The sequence below is a fragment of the Galeopterus variegatus genome, unplaced genomic scaffold (genome assembly GCF_000696425.1).
Source record: "Galeopterus variegatus unplaced genomic scaffold, G_variegatus-3.0.2 Scaffold1931, whole genome shotgun sequence".
In the NCBI taxonomy this organism is placed as follows: domain Eukaryota; kingdom Metazoa; phylum Chordata; class Mammalia; order Dermoptera; family Cynocephalidae; genus Galeopterus; species Galeopterus variegatus.
In genome coordinates this window covers 305,745-325,352 of record NW_007728042.1, presented here as the reverse complement: position 1 = coordinate 325,352, position 19,608 = coordinate 305,745, and the positions used below count along the sequence as shown (strand labels likewise).

The 19,608-nt window shown below is 37.0% G+C and overlaps 1 protein-coding gene across 1 annotated transcript in view; it reads left to right on the top strand.

The window, feature by feature from the left end:
- The window catches only part of COL14A1 (collagen, type XIV, alpha 1), a 165,143-nt gene that overhangs the window by 105,857 nt on the left and 39,678 nt on the right, over positions 1–19,608 (top strand). The window contains exons 32-35 of the mRNA XM_008579625.1: positions 7,199–7,252; positions 10,443–10,538; positions 11,819–11,872; positions 12,236–12,289. Of these exons, the coding sequence (XP_008577847.1) occupies positions 7,199–7,252; positions 10,443–10,538; positions 11,819–11,872; positions 12,236–12,289 (258 nt within the window). The remainder of the gene's footprint in view (positions 1–7,198; positions 7,253–10,442; positions 10,539–11,818; positions 11,873–12,235; positions 12,290–19,608) is intronic.

The window sequence follows — 19,608 nt, the reverse complement described above, 5'->3', positions numbered from 1 at the left end:
TTGCGATCCCGTTGCCGGTCCCGGTCCGGTACGAGCGCGACACTGAGGGTTGCGATCCGTTACCGGACACGAAAAAAGACAAAGAAAAGGAAAAAAAAAAAAAAAAAGAACCAGAATAACTTAAGGCAGAGAAACTATTGTGTATGATACTGTAATGGTGGATACATGTCATTATACATTTGTTAAAAGGAAATTAGAAAAATTAAATTTAACAGTTCATGTGAGCAAAGAACAATTCATGAATCAGGCAGCACTCAGAAGCAGAAGAGGTTCCGTGAGCTTTATCCAGCAGTGTGAGCAGGGAGCTTTCATGGGTCAAACAGGAAAGCAAAGTGAAGAAATCACCTAATTGGCTACAACTAGGCATCCTCCTTATTTGGGCAGGTCTGATTAGTTGGCTGCCTGCAATTGGCTGTAACCCAGCTGTTTGTGATTGGCTGAAACTTAGCTATTTGTTAGAAAAAATGTACTCCTAAATTAGGTTTCAGTCTGTTTACTTAAGTTAGGTTACAGTGTGTTACACAGGAACTCAAAAATAGGGAAATAGCCTCAGGCCTACTTCTTATTTAATTAAACACATTTGTCCAAACTCAGAGAATGTACTACACCAAGAGTAAACCCCAATGTAAATCATGAATGTAGGTTCAGTCCTTTGGATGTTCCTTTAATGAGAGACTATTGATAGTATAGTCTTAGTTTTTGTTCATCTAAAATGTTTTTATTTCTGACATATCTGAAATGTTGTCAACAGATAGTTTTGAGATAATTACGGAGTTTGCTAATTGTTCTTACATTCATTCCCACTGCTTCTTTATAGTAATACAATCCCCTGAGTTTTAGCTAAGCACATTACCATCCAGCTAGGGAAATGATCTCTTAGAATCCAGTGTAAGTAGGTGTGACCTTATGACTAAGTTCTGGTCAATAGAATATGAGTGAAAGGATGTTTTCCTACACTTGAGTACTGTTCTTAAATGAAAACCGAATGCTGTTAACCATTTCTCCTTTTCCAACTGGCTAGAATGAGAATATGCTAGCTTTGATAAGCAACATCCTAAGGCATTAATAGAGTGATAAGATGGAAGCAATGTAGGTCTTCATACTACTTTACATGGTAAAGATGCTCTATTACCTTGGACCATCTACCAGCTAATATTTTAATATGAGAGAACAGTAAACCTCCTATCTCGCTTAAGAAATTCCAATTTAACATTGATGTCAATTAAAGCAATCAGATGACTTTGTAAACTAAAAAACTGGAGGTACAATTCAAGGTCAATTTTCTTTCAACACTATAATTTCAATTACACTGTTTTATGGCTTTCATTGTTTCTATTGGAAAGTCAGCTGTCAAAACTGAAATTCTTCTGTGGGAAACGTGTCTTTTCTCCCTGCTTGTTTTCATGATGCTTTTGTCTTTGGTGTTCTGAATTTTCACTATATAATGTCTTGGTCTGGACTTTTATGGTTCTTGTCATTTTGCCTTTTTGGAATTTTTTGTACTTCATGAATATGAACATCAATGTTTCTCACTAAATCTGAAATATTCTGTCATTATCTCTTTGAAATTTGCCTCTGTTAATCATCTCTTTTTCTGAAACTCCAACTAGAGTTACATTTCGATTTCTAATTTTACTCTTCATATCTCCTATTTTACTCTTCATATATTTTGCATATCTAGAAGTTATATTTGGTTTCTTTTCAAATCTTCCTGATTATTTGTTCATCATTTCTTTGTACTTCTTTCAAAACAATTTTTCTCTAAATAATAAATTACAGCTTATATTCTTTATTTTATATTTTGAAAATTTGCAGTACATGTGGTTTTGATTCTGCCATACTTTTTCATGCTAATTTTACTCATCATAACTTGTTTCCACCTGTATTTTGTGATTTTGTGTGTGTGTGTNTCTCCTATTTTACTCTTCATATATTTTGCATATCTAGAAGTTATATTTGGTTTCTTTTCAAATCTTCCTGATTATTTGTTCATCATTTCTTTGTACTTCTTTCAAAACAATTTTTCTCTAAATAATAAATTACAGCTTATATTCTTTATTTTATATTTTGAAAATTTGCAGTACATGTGGTTTTGATTCTGCCATACTTTTTCATGCTAATTTTACTCATCATAACTTGTTTCCACCTGTATTTTGTGATTTTGTGTGTGTGTGTGTGTGTGTATGTGTGAGTATATTTAAGTTCGTATTATTTGAAACTTTATCTCTGGGAATATTCTGAGCTTTTGTTTGGACTATATTTCTCTTGTGAATGTCTGTGTTTGCTCTGCTAAGCTTCTGTGTGTAAAACCAACTGAAAACCACTTTGAAGGGAATATTAATATTTCCTTGGGGAGACATTTTCTCCTACTGACATAACTAAGAGAGAAAGAATATCTTAGACATACACCTGATAGTGGGCCATTATTTTTTCCTAGCTCGTTCAGAGTGTATCATTCAAGTTTCTCAGTTTTAAAGAGTGCTTTGTATTCAACCCTCCCCCACCACCCCAGCCCCATCATAGCCCAAATTCACATTTCAATGTCTTGTGTGGGCTCTAAAACATAAGTTTTACCGCAAGCCTCAATCATCTTCTCCATCCTCCCCAAGCAGTTTTAAAGAGTGCTTTGTATTCAACCCTCCCCCACCACCCCAGCCCCATCATAGCCCAAGTTCACATTTCAATGTCTTGTGTGGGCTCTAAAACATAAGTTTTACCGCAAGCCTCAATCATCTTCTCCATCCTCCCCAAAGGCAGTCTTACTGTACATGTCTACTATAGTTGTTTAGTTCTTTATTCTTCATACTTAAGGATTCAGTTCTTAATTACAATAATGTTTATTTTGTTTTAGTCAGCATTAATAAGCACTTGTAGCTGGAGGGATTTCAAGATTTTTTTAAAATCAGCAATACTTTGGAACCGGTCATACAACATTTATTTATGACCTAAGGGTTAAACTTTCTAATGAGAAAAAAGCAGCAGGGAATTGAAAGGGAAGGGCTGAGCTCTGACTTGGAGGAAAAGAAAAAAAGACATAAAATTAAAGAGAAGCATTTGAAATTTTCAAATATTTCAAAATTTCCAATATTCAAATTTTATATTTAAGAGTAATAAACTATTTAAGAAATAGTGTCCCAAACAATATGTAACAAATCCTGTCTGATAATTGAACATAGTTTTGATTATTTCCTCATTCAAGAATTTACACAGCAGAATGATGTATCAATTAAACTATAAAAGATCTGTAGAAAAGCAGGTGGAAGAACCATGTCACATTTGCCTAGACTACCTTTTTTATTAAAAGGATGGATGTTTTTATCCACAAATATTTGGTGAACCTTTGCCATATGTTCAGTGAAAAGGATTAGAGATAAAGTGGAAATTAAATTAGAACTATAATGGTGCCTGGCTTTTAGATATGGTATCGCTGGCATGAATATCTGTGTGACAGTCACATTTGAATAAAATCTTCAGTTAAAAACCAACCATTTAAGATGCACAAACAAAACTAAAGAGTTGTGACAGGCTGTGTGTGTTCACTGGGATTCATTAGGCTGCAAGGAACAGACACTTTGGCCAACACAGTAGTATAAACCATTAGGACAATAGGACATTCATTGTTTGCTCAGCAGAAGGTTTAGAGGTAGATGGTCTGAAGGCAGATGAGGTTGCTCAGACTTTTCATCAAGGGCCTGAACTTGTTCCAGTTTCTCATATTGCTTTCCTTAGACTCGTTGCTGCTTGATCAAATTGGCCAAAACTGGTTAACACGACCATTTCTGGTTGCAAAGAAAAGCTGGGAAAGCAAGTATCTGTACAGTAGCAGTCGTAAAAGAGAGAAGGAGGTCAGAAAAGGCTCTTAGGGAGCCAGCCAACAGTGTCTGACACACTGGGGAAAAATAATTGCCACATATATAACATGTGTGTATGTATATGCCTGCATATACACATACATATGTATATCATATAACAGTTAAAGGTATAGTATTCAAATATATGGAGAATTTTACACATCAAAGAGAAAAAGACATGTAACCGATAGAAAACTGGGCAAAGTGTGTAAGTAGGTAGTCATAGTGAGGATAAAATGCAAATAGAATAAAGTTATGAAAAGATGTGCAATCTTAGTAGTTTTCAGGGAAATGAAAATTAAAACAAGAGTAAGGTTTTTTGTTTTTTGTTTTACTGATCAGGTTGGTAAAAATGTAGTTTGATAGTATCAAGTTAACAGAGACCCTTTTAAACTATTAGTGGATATATATATAACTTGGCAGAGCTATTTTGGAGTGCAATTTGATAACGTATCTGCATATTCATCAAATGTCACTTATAGTTCTACTTCTTGGTATCTTCTGAGAAATACTAACTTTTTTACTTGGGGGATGTATAAGGATATTAATTGAAGTATTGTTTAAACAGCAACAACACCACCAAAAAGGGGGGAAAAAAACCTAAATTTTTGATAATAGAAGAATGGTTAAATAAACTATTATATATCCAAGGTTCAGACAACTATTAAACAGTTAATAAGAATGAGTTAGATCAATATGTAACATCATAGAAAAAAATCTCTAAAATATATTAAGTTAAAAGCTATGTAAAAATTGTGACATATTTAAACTGTATACATCAAATAGTACCACATTATTACTATAGGCGATATTTTATACGGATACATATACACATAATCAAATGAAATTTTGTAGTTGTATTTTAAATGTCTAGACTGCGAGTAACCAACTGATATTGAGGAGGGAGTCAATTTAAGTGGGAGAAACCTTAAAGATCACCTGACTTAGTATTTTCCCAAAGGACATAGTATTCTTCTGATGGTACACAAAATTACTTTCAGTAATCCTTGACACAGCATGAAATAAAGTGAAATCACACAGGAAGAAAGTTACTTCATTTTCAATGATCTTTTAATCTTTCTGCTCAGGTGAAAGAGAAATTCTGTCTGGTGCCCACATGGCAATCCTAACACTTGTACATCTCCCTTTTTTTTTTTTGTTTACAAATGTGTTTTTATTTATTATTATTATTATTATTATTATTATTTTTAAATATTCTGTTTTGTTTTTATTGGTTATGACTCTTCATGGGGTACAAAGCAATTGTCACCACTTGTTCCTAAGATGTGATGGCCAGATACATACTGGCAGCATGTCCATTACCACGAATTGTGATTATGCCCCATGTCCCCCACCCAATTATCCCCTTGGTTATCCCCAGCCTCTCTCCCATCCCCCTTTCCCCACTTCACTTTGTATTCCTAGGTATGTTCTCTCCCTCTGCAAGTCCGACACACTACTGTGGTCTTTCCTTCCTTTCTTCTTTATCTTTTAGCTCCCACTTGTGAGAGAGTTTGTATGGTATTTATCCCTCTGTGCTTTGCTTATTTCACTCAACATAAGTTTCTCCAAGCTCATCCATGTTGTTGCAAATGGGAGAATTTCATTCTTTTTTATGGCAGAGTAGTATTCCATGGTGTATATATATACCACAGTTTTCTTATCCAATCATCCATCAATGGACATTTAGGTTGGTTCCATATCTTGGCTATTGCGAACAGAGCTGTGATGAACATGGGAGTGCAGGTTTCCCTTTGACATGGTGATTTCCATTCCTTTGAGTACATACCCAGAAGTGGGATTGCTGGATTGTGTTGAGGATCTATGTGTAGTTTTTTTAGAAACCTCCATACTATTTTCCATAGTGGTTGTACTAATTTACAGTCCCATTAACAGTATAGGAGCATTCCCCTCTCTCCGCATCCTCGCCAGCACTTGTTATTCTCACTCTTTTTGATTATTGCTAGTCTATTTGGGGTGAGATGATATCTCAGTGTTTTAATTTGCATTTCCCTGATGACTAGTGATGTTGAGCATTTTTTCATGTACCTATTGGCCATGCGTATGTCTTCCTTTGAAAAATGTCTATTCGGTTCTTTTGCCCATTTTTTAATTGGGTTATTTGTTTTTTTACTGTATAATTGCTTGAGTTCCTTGTATATTATGGATATTAATCCCTTGTTGGATGCATAGTTAGCAAAAATTTTCTCCCACTCTGTAGGTTGTTGTTTCACTCTGTTCATTGTTTCCTTTGCTGTGCAGAAGCTTTTTAGTTTGATATAGTCCCATTTGTTTATTTTTTCTTTTGTTTCTTGTGCTTTTGGGCTCATGTTCATAAAGTCTGTGTCCAGATGTAATTCCTGAAGTGTTTCACCTATATTTTCCCTTAGTAATTTTACAGTTTCAGGTCTTATATTTAAGTCTTGAATCCATTTTGAGTTGATTTTGGTATATGGTGACAGGTGCATGTCTAGTTTCATTCTTCTACATACAGTAGTTTCCCAGCACCATTTACTGAAGAGGCAATCTTTTCCCCAATGTATGTTTTTGATCCCTTTAGGGATCAAAGAGAAAACTCTTGGCTCACAGACTTCAACAGGAACAAAATCTAGCTAGATTTAATATTATTTATAGTATATTTATTTTTAAGGTTACCTTATATTTTCAGCAAGTGATACTTTTTTCCATTTACTGTAATGTTATTATATTCGCTTTTAAAATATATTTGTCAGTCAATTAAAATATTCAAAGAATATATACAAACATATATACAAAGAATAGATCACATATATACAAGTATTCATTATATATGTAGATATATGTTTATGTAAAGAAAATTGCTATTAAATAATAATGGCGGTATGTTAATATGGCAAAAATATTGAGGGAAAATGCAAATGACTAATGTTTTAGAAACACTAATTTAATTGCTTTTTGGATAAATAAGGAAAATTAAGTTGCTGCTACTTTCATGTGCTTTTTACAATTTAATTGAATAATTTCATCTTAAAGTTATAGTGTAAAACATAATTTGAGGTTAACATATTTTATTCCTTGCATCAGTAACAGTAGTTTTAAATAATCACTGAATAAATAAATCCTATAATTGTTTAAGATTTAAAAGGATTTGGCATAGCAAGTTTTCTCAAACTATGAAATCATTTTCGGGGTGGGCTGGGGTCGGGTGGCAAATTTCCAGTTAAGGATTATGATGAACATATACATTACACAATGTGTTGGCCTTTACATAAAATAATAATGACATAATCCATATTATTTTTATATAATGGATGAATATACTGTTTTGAGATCTGTCTTTGAGCTAATACTTAACATCTGTCTGCCAGGGTGGTCCAGGACTCCGAGGACCAAAGGGCCAACAAGGTGAACGGGGCCCGAAGGTAATGTGCTCACTTGCTCGCTTTTCACTTTCTCGTAATCAGCCATCATTTTGGAGTTAAATATGATTTAATTTACCCTTGCAATCTAAAACTCCTTATATTTTTATCAAAGCTGTGTCTAACCTTTTTTCCTTAATTTTAAAGACTTGTGCTTTTTAATCAAAAAGAATACTAACTCAGAAGAGAGTCAGTGTTCTGAGTGGTTTAGTCTCCAAGGTAGTTCTGTCTTCTGTACAATCTTCTCTTGCTCCTTCTACAACAAAAATGTATCTTTAGAGGAATCACAGAGAATCACAACTTGGCCTGAGCCCCTTCTAGGTAATTTCTCAGGGTCTGGATTCTTCCTCCTTTCTTGGCACTATGTATAACCAAGCACACAGCTCTGTTTTCCATTCTCACCACCCAAGGCCACCACATGTGGTGGTTCAGGTTGTACACTGTACAAAGGGTCCAGCCAGGAGTCCCTGGCCATGCCCAGCCATGACAAGGCACATAGTTTTCTACTTTGCACAAAGGCATCCTAAGGACTGGCAGAAGCCCAGCCACTAATTGAGTTCAGGCCTCACTATTTTCTATCTGGCTTTTGGCAAATCTTCTGACTGGTCCCCTCTCTCCTATGGCTTGACTTTCTGAATGGTTTGATTTTCTCATCTATCCCCAGATTAATTTCCTTAAAGTCTGTGCTGGATATTATCACACTCTTCAGAAACCTGCAGTCATGTGCTATTTCCTTGAGAATACAGTTCACCCTCTTTGGCATGGCGTTTCAGGTCCTTTACGATTTGACTTCCCGTCTCATTTTCACCATATTGCTCCACGTCTCTTCTCCATCCATCTTGCTTGACTTACTGCTCCAATCTGGTTACTTACTAAATTAGCATAGCATTTATTCATGGAAAAGAGAACGCCACAAAACTTTTTACTGTGAAATTGGAAACAGATGAAACAAGGTAGGAGCAAAGGTAGGGATAAGAAGGAAGCAAGTGAATGAAAGCCATCAGCCGTCTCCTTTTTTGATTGTTTTATTTCGTTTTCTGAGACAGACTTGATGTATCTTACTTGGCTCCATCTCTTACGGTGCTATAAGAAAAGCCAGCGGGGTTGGAGGCCTCTTCTCAAACGAGGGTGCCCTGGGTCTTCTTTGGTTTGACCCAAGGACAGTGTCCATGAACTACAGTTGATTCTGGCTTCCTCCTCCCAACACCCCTGTCAGCATAATGTTGTTGTTTTTTTCATAATTTCCCTGGATGACGTTTCTAATCATGAAGATAAATTACTTCATAGACGTTTGGTTATCCAAAGATTCACCTATTTCTTCCAATTACCAATTCCCACAGGACTGCTATGGTTGTTTCTATGTGATGATTTTGAGGCATCACAGATACAACTAAGTGGTTTTTGGAAATCCACAGGACTGCTATGGTTGTTTCTATGTGATGATTTTGAGGCATCACAGATACAACTAAGTAGTGGTTTTTGGAAAAAGTATTACTGGACAAAAGATGCTCACATGTCCACCAATATGCATGGTGTAGGAATAGATGAATTATGCCTTCACTATGGAAAGCCCCAATATGTATTACTTTTTATTTTGTTGCAGCATACAGAAAATAGGAATTTGCAAGCATAAGGCAGCCCTGTTGTTGGTGTCTCCTAGTCATTTTTGTCTCATATTTTACACAGTAAAATGAGACCACCTACTTTCTGCCCTTCTACTCTATTCTCAATTCCTCAGTAATATATAAATGATGTATTATTAAACCATTATAAATATTAAGTAATATATATAAGTTGCTTACTTGCTTTCTCCATCTTAGCTTTTAAAATCTAGCTCCCCCCTTCCCTTCCCCTTACACTGTGCTTCTTGTAAGAACAGTCACATTCAGTGCTGCTTTATCCTCACCCCTCAAGTAATTCTCAGCCCACATTTGATTTCTGTTCCCTTAGGAGTCCTGTGAGATTATCTCATTAAAGTCACCAGTTGCTTCTTACCAGTTCCATAGGCTATGGTTTAATTCTTATTTTACTCGAGTTCTCTACAACAATTGACATGATCGGACACCTCTCTATTTGAAATTTTCTCCTCCTTTGGACTTTTCTACACATTACACCACTCCATGCATATTCTCCTAATTCCTAGGCTTTTTCATTTCAGATTCTTTCTCAGGCTTCCCTTCCTCTCCTTCGTACCTGTGTTTTATCTCATTTTTATCCATTTCCTCTTTCACTCTATCAACCCATTCTCCTTAATAATCTCATCCACGAACATGTCTTCAACTACTCCAAAATCCACCCCAGTTTAGACCTCGCCTGACTCCCAGACTGTTGGACATTTCCATGTGGTTATTACCCTGCACCTAAATCTTAACAGGTCTTAGTCTGTACTCATTATTTATCCCCACTTTGCTCCATTTTGCTTGTTCTTTGTATTCTTTGCTCCAAGAATACAAAGATGATACAGATTTAAAAGGATACCCAGGTCTTAATAAAAGAATAGCTTTAGTTGGGAGTCAGAATGAGACAGGGAAGAAAAAGAGGTTGAGGATCAGGAGGTTTTCTGGGTCTAAGATCACAGAGGTGGTGTAGTTTTAGCTAAGCCACAAGGTCCAAACTATAGAAGTAAGGGTTGCTGATGTAAAGGGATGCTTGATCCTGAAAGAAAAAATATCAAATAATATTAAGCACAGAGTAGGTCTTTCAGTGGACATTGAAGACGTATAGTGAAAGGGCAGAATCAAGATGAGGAAGAAGACAGAAGCCAGGTGCAAAGTCCTCAATAAATCAGAGGAGTGCCCCTGAGGTAGGTAGTTGACAGTCCTGGAGTTGGAGAGAATGTAGGTCCTCGGGGTGGTGTGAACCTTCACAGACCAGGAGGGTGGTCTTGAAGCACTTATGCCATTTTAATTTGTTATGGAGTGTGGGGGGTCTAGTTACTCACATAATTGGCACGGCATTCTTATTTATGGAAGAAAAAACAATAAAGCTACAGCAATCTCTGTGTGTTGACTCTTATGGTTTTACATTTTGCCTGGGAGGTGAATTGCTTGAGGCTTGATGTCCTGTTATCCTGTGAGTGTGTCTTAGGAAAAATTTTATAAGGAAATGAATTATAAGTGCTCTAAGCAGAAATGTCTGCTAGATATCAGAGTCTAATATGCTTCTGGGCTGACTTTTTTCTTGTGATTTCCAGGGACCAGATGGCCCTCGGGGTGAAACAGGCCCTCCAGGACCTCAGGGTCCCCCTGGACCCCAAGGACCAAGTGGTCTGTCTATTCAAGGAATGCCCGTGAGTTGTGTGCAAACATTCAGATGAGTTTTATTACTCTATAACACTCTTCCATGAGGTTACAAAGAATAAACTTTTGTCTTCTGTGTCTTAATAATGAGCCTCAGCCGCACAGAAAGTAATGATTAAGGGTCCATTCGTTAGCTGTGCCCTTAGATGATTTTTTGGTCATCTAAGGAGGCTCTTTTAACAAACAGTACATGCACGAAGGGGAGGTACAGAAACAAACATTGTGTCTATACAAGCAAAACAGGGCTTAAGGTGAGAGTATAGCCCTTTTTCTTGTTTGACTAAATCCTTAATGAATGTAATAACATCTAGAAAGTAACAAATGTTATATGCATTTAAGATTTTCATTATTTATTTGTAGTAAGCAGATGTAGATTAACAAAAGCCATTTATTCCTGATCTTTATCTCAATTAGCATTAAAGTGTGCGGTCCACTGAGCATTTTAGATTTTAGACAGTGTACTTTATTGTATACAGCTGCGTTTCTTTGAAAAGCTATTTCTTACCATTGAAAACAAATTTAATTCCATTCACTGATCTTCATTAATCTTACTGTAGAAGACAGTGTACTTTATTGTATACAGCTGCGTTTCTTTGAAAAGCTATTTCTTACCATTGAAAGCAAATTTAATTCCATTCACTGATCTTCATTAATCTTACTGTAGGGATCCAGATTTAAAGAATAAAACCAACTTCTCTAAATAATATTTGAAGCAATTAGATCCTTTCAAACATACTTTTTAGCAATCTTTCTGCACATAGAATGGTTTTCCCTAGCTGGGAGGTTTTCTCTGACTGCTATTTTTACATTTTAGCAAGAATTAACATGTCTATGTGTATAATTACTAGAACTAATAATAAACATTTGCTGAGTTCTTACTACCTGCAAGGTTCTGTATTTGCTTTCCATTCTTATATTCCATACTCTATTCTTACATTTTTCCAGTAAAAACAAAACAAATCTATACAGATATGAGATTTTAAGATCTAAACTATAAATAATTTTGAAACGTTCAATTCCCCCTGCATGTATTTACAGTATCAGCTTAGTCCTATCGGACTGTATATTCTGTGTTAAAACTATTCTGGTGTACAAATGGTGAGCTCTGTAGGAATGTTTACATAAATGGCGTAGCATATGTGAGATACACTCCATTTGGGTGCAAGCATGAAAGCAATTTAATGTTGAAAATATTCAGTCAGAGAGGGGAAAAGACAGGACTAAGACTTTGCCTATGTGAACATAACTCCGTGTACTTTTGGATATTCAGGGAATGCCGGGTGAAAAAGGAGAGAAAGGAGATACGGGACTTCCTGGTCCACAGGTATTATTTTTATTTTTCAGTAGATTTATCTCAGCTCTAGAGCTTTGCCATGTTAAAAAAAAAAAAAAAAGGCTGTAGCTTCCAAAGTCAGCTGTAATCTTGGCAATAAGTGGTTTCCATATTAAAGACTGTTTGCCTGTATTCATTTACTTTAAGCTACACTATTGCTCCCCAGGGTGAGCCCTGGTGGGTGACATTGCTTTCCCATGAGTAACTTCCAGGTCTGAATTCCGAGTCACAAAGGGCTCACCATTATGCTATGAGGTTTGTTTGGACATCTCGATCTATTTTAGGAAAGCTGGGTGAGAGAGTGACTTATTCCTGTGAATCTGACTCTTTTTTGTCCTTGTTCTATCTACCTAGGGTATCCCAGGAGGTGGTGGTCCACAGGGACGTGATGGCTCTCCAGGGCAGAGGGTAAGGACTGGCTGAAATTTGGTTTTTAGCAAAGTAGACTTCCCCCCCCACTCACTCTTTGTTCCTGGCAGGTTTCTGTGTAAGGAAGGCAAGCCAGGTTTTGTTCTCTGTTTTCTCCTGTTTATCTGCATTCTACCCATCCTGCATCTCTTTCCCTTCACTAACATTTTCTGTGTCCATTACTTTCATCAAAACCTGGGAATTTTCATCAAACCTTCCCAATTTAGCAACTCCCCTTTCTGGATGGTCCTATAGCCTGAATATAGTTTGCACTGAATTGTGTATGCTGGTTTAGTGGATTTTTCCTGTTCTTTCAAATATTTAAGGCACAAACCTAAACCTGGGAATTTTCATCAAACCTTCCCAATTTAGCAACTCCCCTTTCTGGATGGTCCTATAGCTTGAATATAGTTTGCACTGAATTGTGTATGCTGGTTTAGTGGATTTTTCCTGTTCTTTCAAATATTTAAGGCACAAACCTAAAGCAAATCAAGAATCTTATGAATTGAAATTTAAGTAGAATGGCTTATCTGCAGGATGGTTTACAGAGAAATCTCCATTTCCTTAATATATTTCAGGTATCTGTTCTTTTAACTTGTTCAAGTGGACAGCAGTAATAAAGCATAAAGATGGTCAGAAGAGGGATAAGTCAACATCTGGTGTTTGTTTAGTAAGCAAGTTTTACTGAGCCAGGTTTGAGGTTCTTGTTATCAGAGAGTTTATAGTTTATTGGGAGGAAATATAACTAAATATGAAACTATATTGCATGCTATAATGGGGGCAGAGCCCTGTGAGAACACAGAGAGTAGCTAACCAAGCCAGGCTTGGAGGTTCAAGGAAGGCTTCCCAGAGAAGGTCTTGTCCAGGCTGTGTCTCAGCTGAAAGATAAGAAGTTGGCCAGGTGAACGAAGAAAAGAAAACTATAGCCAGCAGGGAGAACAGCATGTACAAAGAAGTGGAGGTGAAGAGAGTGTGGGTGGGGGGGCATTTCCAATCTTGCACTCAGTCTAGCATGGCTGGAGATTAGAGTGCATTGTGTGTGTGCATGCATGCGTGTGTGAGCTCATGCACACACTCACGTGTGGGGAGATTATCAAGAGATGCAGCTGGTGAGATAAACACAAATTTACTTAAGTCATCTATTTTGGGGGGCTAAGTATTTTGAACTACAACAGGAAGGCAATAGGAAGTCATTAAATTTTCAGCGAGAGAGAGGCTGGTCTTCCTTAAATTGTCGCTGCTTTAGACATCTGAACAGCACAGTTCCTCTCAATTCAGCTGAATTATATGCAGTGGCAACCACTTAGATCCTGTCCAATGAAGGACAACACATTTAGCATTCACTGGTGCTTTGGGTACAATTTACCCACTAGGTTAGCAAACAATTGGCTAGAAGACTCACTTCTCTACTCAAACAAGGCTTGCCTTTAACTCAGGGTAACTATGCCACTCCAGAATAAGGAAATAGTTTGTTCTATAGTGTTGGTTTGAGACCTTAAATCCATTTTACTTTTTTTTTTTTTTATACCAAACTTTCATTTGCTTAAAATCTCAGTATAGTCTCTGTTCATCAAATTGAATTACTCAGTCTGTAAAACATGTCTGGGTAAATGTATCTAAAGAAAGCATAATGTAAAAGTTAGATTTACGTAGGTTTCTTGCATATGCAGAAGGAGGGTCTTGAAGTATTTGTATGTCTTGGCAAATGGCTTAGGCTAAGATCCTGTGTGGTTACACACCTAGATTCTTTCGTGATTCCTGAAGTTCTGAAACAGCAATTCTAAAGATTTGGTTCAGTGAGTTTATTTGATTTATCTATACTTTGGAGTCAGTCTTGGCAAAGAACTCCCAAATCAAACATATTAGGTTAGTGTTTGGATCATTTGGTTTTGGGATTCTTTCTCTTAAAACCAATATACCAACACAGACTTTTTAATAAATATTTTGCTATTCTTCCAAACGTGTGTTTTTATATAGGATTAAAAGCTTAGAGCTGTAATAAAGTGATAAGATATCTGTACTTGGATTTTATTTTCCTCTTTCCCTTAATCTGGCAGTAAAACTTTGAGGGTGTGTCTGATTTCTAATTTGAAAACTTCTTGGAAGAAAACAAACTTGCTTTTTTAAACTGGTTTTCAGAAGACACTCATTCTTTATAGGGCCATAATTTTTTGAAAAAATTGTGTGAATACTGTGATAGTTGTTTTAGAAAGGATGTTTGAGGGTACTTCCATTTTGGTATACAACTCAGGAGGCACCATTAACACCTGATGAAACATAATGGTGCCCCTGGAATTGTGTAACGTGGCTGCCCTGCTTGAGGGAAGGACCTCATATACTTTTTTTGATCAGCCATATCTTAATTGAGCGCATGCAGTGTGCCATGTTCTGTGCTCAGATGAAACATAATGGTGCCCCTGGAATTGTGTAACGTGGCTGCCCTGCTTGAGGGAAGGACCACATATACTTTTTTTGATCAGCCATATCTTAATTGAGCGCATGCAGTGTGCCATGTTCTGTGCTCAGCCTGGAAAGTTATTCATTACTGCCTACAGAGGAGAATCTGGAGGAGGAGAGAATTTTAATAGAGAAAGGAGGTAATTTGTAGACCATCTACCTGGAGGAGATGGAACATGGGGTGGAGTCAAGAGCATGACTGTTCTCCTGGGCCAGGAAAGTAAATGAGTTTTCTTAGAGGCAGTAGGGAAGCGAGGAAAGGTGGGCAAAAACAGAGTTATCTAGGTGGCTCCAATCTGTTTAGTCAAATGACCTGGGGGCTGAAGGAAAGTGAAGGTCTAAACAGTTAGATAGTTACTTAGCAGGAGGCCCAGGAACTGCTTTAATGTTGGTGGACAAATCTAGGACTTGGAGCACCCCAGAAGACATGCTCCATTGGAGGGCCAGGTCTCTCTGGTTAGGCAGTGGGAGAGGAGGGGCTGCTTAGAGAGTACTAAGGACAAACCACCTTGTGGTTATTCCTGCTCTGCCTCAGGCCATTCTAAAAGGCAGAGCTGCATTTGGGAAAAAATAACAACTGTGGCATAGAACAGACTGAGAGCAAACACAGGGTGATGAGACTTACAGGTGAAATGCCTGAGAGGCCACTTCCAGAAGACGCCCCAGTTAGGCTTCACTGTCCAGGCAATCAGGAAAGCAAATATATATATACTTTTTCTTCCCCTTCAGCACTTAATCACTTAATGTTACTGTGCTTTCATTTCCCCTGATCCGGAGTGAGGAAAGCCTACTCTGGGCAAAGAAAGGGGAGGATGCAGTGAATACTTATGGTGATGTTCAAGCAGAGCTTCTGGCTCTTTGGAGGGTCAACAGAGGAGGTGAGTGAGGTGTGTTCTGGGGTGGGGGGCTATTCCTCACTGCTCATTCTGCTTTCGTTTTAATCTTTGCCTTCTCTTATGGACAGCTAAGAACTCCCAGCCCAAACCTAGCACCATCACCTTGACTATTAGCTGAGGGAAATGTTAGCATCTGTTTTCTGAAGCTGGTGCCAATGTTACCCCTGAATCTAGCCGGGAAGGAGGGAGAGCTTAGCAAATACTAAAATGGAGATGAAACATCTCCTCTTCTAATGTTTCTAGCTTATTCTGGCTTTTCCCAAGGGGAATCTTTGACTCTTAGAGGCAGCCCTTACTCAGCTCTGGGCCTGAGGCCATAAGCTAGTCCAGCAAAAGCTGGACTACTTCACTGAATAAGTTTCAGCCTCTTGCTGGAAGTCAGTGGAGCCCAGTGCAGGACAATACTTTAAAAAGCAACAGTGCAAGTTGAGATTTAACAGCAAAATGCATTTAGGCGTCCAGTTTTCATTCCGAGCCATTCCAACTAAAAGCATTTTGGTCTCATCTTTTTTCCCCCCACTATAAATCTTGTCACCTTCCTCTTGTCTCCTCCTTCTTCTTTTCTTGGTATCTGTGACCTCAGGGCCTATCCTGGGATCTTTGAGCTATGGTGGATTTCTCAACACTCAGTCTAAACATTCGGGTAGTCAGTCCTTAGAGAAACTAGGAATAAAGGCAAGACATGGATAATATATATGTGTATGTAATATATAAAAATATATATTCATATGTAATATATAACACACATTTTATATTCTTATATACATTGTCATATATATATATGTGTGTGTAAAGTGAGAGAAATGGAAAAAAAAAGAAAAAGAAAAAATATCTGTAGTTTTAAGGGTTACTTATGTACAAGATGAGCAGTGTTCTGCCCAGCACTCCAAATAGAAACTTTAAAATTATTTTTATTTTTCAATTCCTAATATAATTATATAAGAAGGCAGAGAGACAAGAAATAAAAATGACAAGGAGATTTTTTTTTTTATGGCACCTTGAAGACAGTAATTCCTTCATTGTGCAGAAGGTATTAGTTTTCAAGTTCCAAGTGCACTGAATTTGCAGTGTTTCCATTCTCCCAAGCCATACCCACAGCTTTCCTTTCTCATCTATAAAAGATGAAATACTGTGAAAAGCTTTATGCACATGAATTCTGCTGAACTTGTGAGGTTCTTGAGAAACAGGATGTCCCTGTGGTGAGTAGCATAGACTTCGCTGTTAGCCAGACCTGGGTTTGAACCCTGGCTGTATGACATTCAGCCAGTTACTCAATGTTTCCAAGCCTCACTTTCCTCAGCAGTAAAGTGGAAAAAATAATATTTGACTCCATATAGAATTGTCCTGAAGATTAATTCATATAAGTCATTTCTAAATAAAAATTCAATTTTAGCTAATATTACTAGTATTCACAGTTCTCAAGGTAAACCTGATGAGTCAGGACATTATTTTATAATACCTGTACTTGACATATTCAGATGCCTTAGAAGATTTTTAAGAAATACAAAAAGTCTTAAAAAAATCAAGTTTGCTTTGTAAAAAAATTTTCTTGGATTCCACCTTGAAAGCACAGGTGAAGTATGTTTCCTCATTAGGTGGGTTTGATGTATACAAAGGCCATATTTGTGATGAATGTCCCATTAACTCAAAAGTGAGTTGAACTTGAAATGTACTTGAGAAATTAAGCTTAAGTCAACTATCTGGATTTAATTCTTATTATAAATGCTAAGCAGTGATGAGAGATTCATCTAAGGACTATTTTTTGAAATATTAAGATTCATGATAATTATTCCCTCAAGCATCTTCTTCCTTCAGAAGAGGAAATGTAAAATACCATCACAAAACTAGTGGAGAAAATGATTTGATTTTCTTCTTTGTGGGTCTAGATGGGTTTTTACAAAATCCCAGGAAAACATTCACAGTTAACCACAGTGATGATAGTGTATGCAACTGGGACTTGGCAGATTATTTTAATAAAAGTAGCAGCAGCTACTACCATTAATTATTGAATTTGTGCTGGTGCTTTACAAATGTTATGTTCACCGATCCTCAGAATAACCACAAATGCTAGGCACTGTTATTCCCATTTTACAAAGAAAGAATCTGAAGCTCAGAAAGTTGAAGGAATTAAAAAATGCTACACAGCTAGTAAGTACTGGAGCCAGGATTTTAATCCATCTCTCTGGCTCCAACCCTGCACTTTCTCTTTCCTCAAAATTATAATAATACAGAACACTGTGGGATTTTATTACTGTGAGAAAGTCTTCCACAAAAGATCTATTTAATAGCAGGACTCCAACACCAAAGATGTCTCACCCAGCATTTTGGGACAGTAGGAACCTAGTCTGGGTTACTTTTTTGATGAAATAGATAATGATACTTCGCCCATAAAAATATGATTCTTTGATCACTTTATGTCATTAGCTGGATAGTGGCATATCTGGGCACATCTGGAACAGCTACTAGGGCATTTAGTATCATGTTATTATTGACTTTAAAGATACTTCTGTTGGGGCACAGGCATGGTACAAATACAGTTACTCCTCAACTTACAGTGGGGTGGTGTCCCAATAAACCCATCGTCAGCTGAAAATATCATAAGTCAAAATGCATTTAATACACCTAACCTACTGAACGTCATAGCTTAGCCTAGCCCTGCCTTAAATGTGCTCAGAACGCTGACATTAGCCTACAGTTGGGCAAAGTCATCTAACACGAAGCCTATTTGATAATGAAGTGTTGAATATTTCATGCAATTTATTGGATACTGCACTGAAAGTGGAACACAGAATGGTTGTATGGGTACTCGAAGTACAGTTTCTACTGAATGGATATTGCTTTTGCACCATTTTAAAGTCAAAAAATCATTAGGCTGAACCGTCTTAAGTGAGGGACCATCTGTGGTAACATCTCCTTTGCCCTCTTGTTTCAATGTTGTCCTTCAGGGTCAGGCCAGACATTTTTATATTTGTAATATAAATATAAGCAGTTCCACAACTTAAGCGATCAGGTTGTTGTTTTATATTTTGTTTTGTTTTTTAATATATAGATTTGTGGACTTCAGCCTCAGAGATTCAAATAAAAAAGGTCTTAGGCATGACTTAGAAAGGATAGTTTTAAAAAGCTTGATGATTCTGATAACCAGCTAGGTTCTAGAGTCGCTGGATAGTATATTTTGTGAGGTCTATCATATGTCAAAGTAATATTTCTTTAGTAGAATATTGCTGGTGTTTTTGTTTTAATTTTGTTTTAGCTCACTCAAGTTATCACTGCAGGTTGCTGAAAATATACATGTTTATATATACATTTAAATTGTATATAAGTATGCACATTAAAAATAGTGTATGTGTATATGTGATATATAAATATATGTATCTGTGTATATATACACATACATTTTTAATGTGTGTGTTTGTGTCACCAAAAATTTCCCAGTGTGACCCAACATGGTATCATCATACATACAGACTGACCTTGGAACTCTAGCCTGGGCCAGTGCTTGCAGAGTCTGTGGCTTTTTGCTGCTTGGCCTCTTAATCTGGTGGTTGATCTTAATCCTTTGCTACAAGTAGCAGCCTTATTTCTTATGGCTGACTGCCACACTGGTCTGCTCACAGCAGTCCAGAGCCATGCCACAGGATTGAAATTGTGTATCAGGGGTTTGTTTCTTCAAGCATCTCCTTAGCCCTCACTGCTTGAATGTAGCCCCTTTCATCAGACTCATCAGATGCCAACTGCTTACAGATCCCGCCATACCTGAGAGTATAGTGTCAGTCGAAGGACCTTAACAATTAGTTCCAGATTCTTAAGGTTAATGTACATGACCTACCATTGTGGACTTGAAAGAAGGCATGGATGATAAATATCTTCATTGAGTCAGTAGTTCCAAGAGCTATTCCTGATAGCTACATAAACATAAATATTCTAGCTTCTGACTTTAATTTCAGTTGCAACACTATTTGTGGG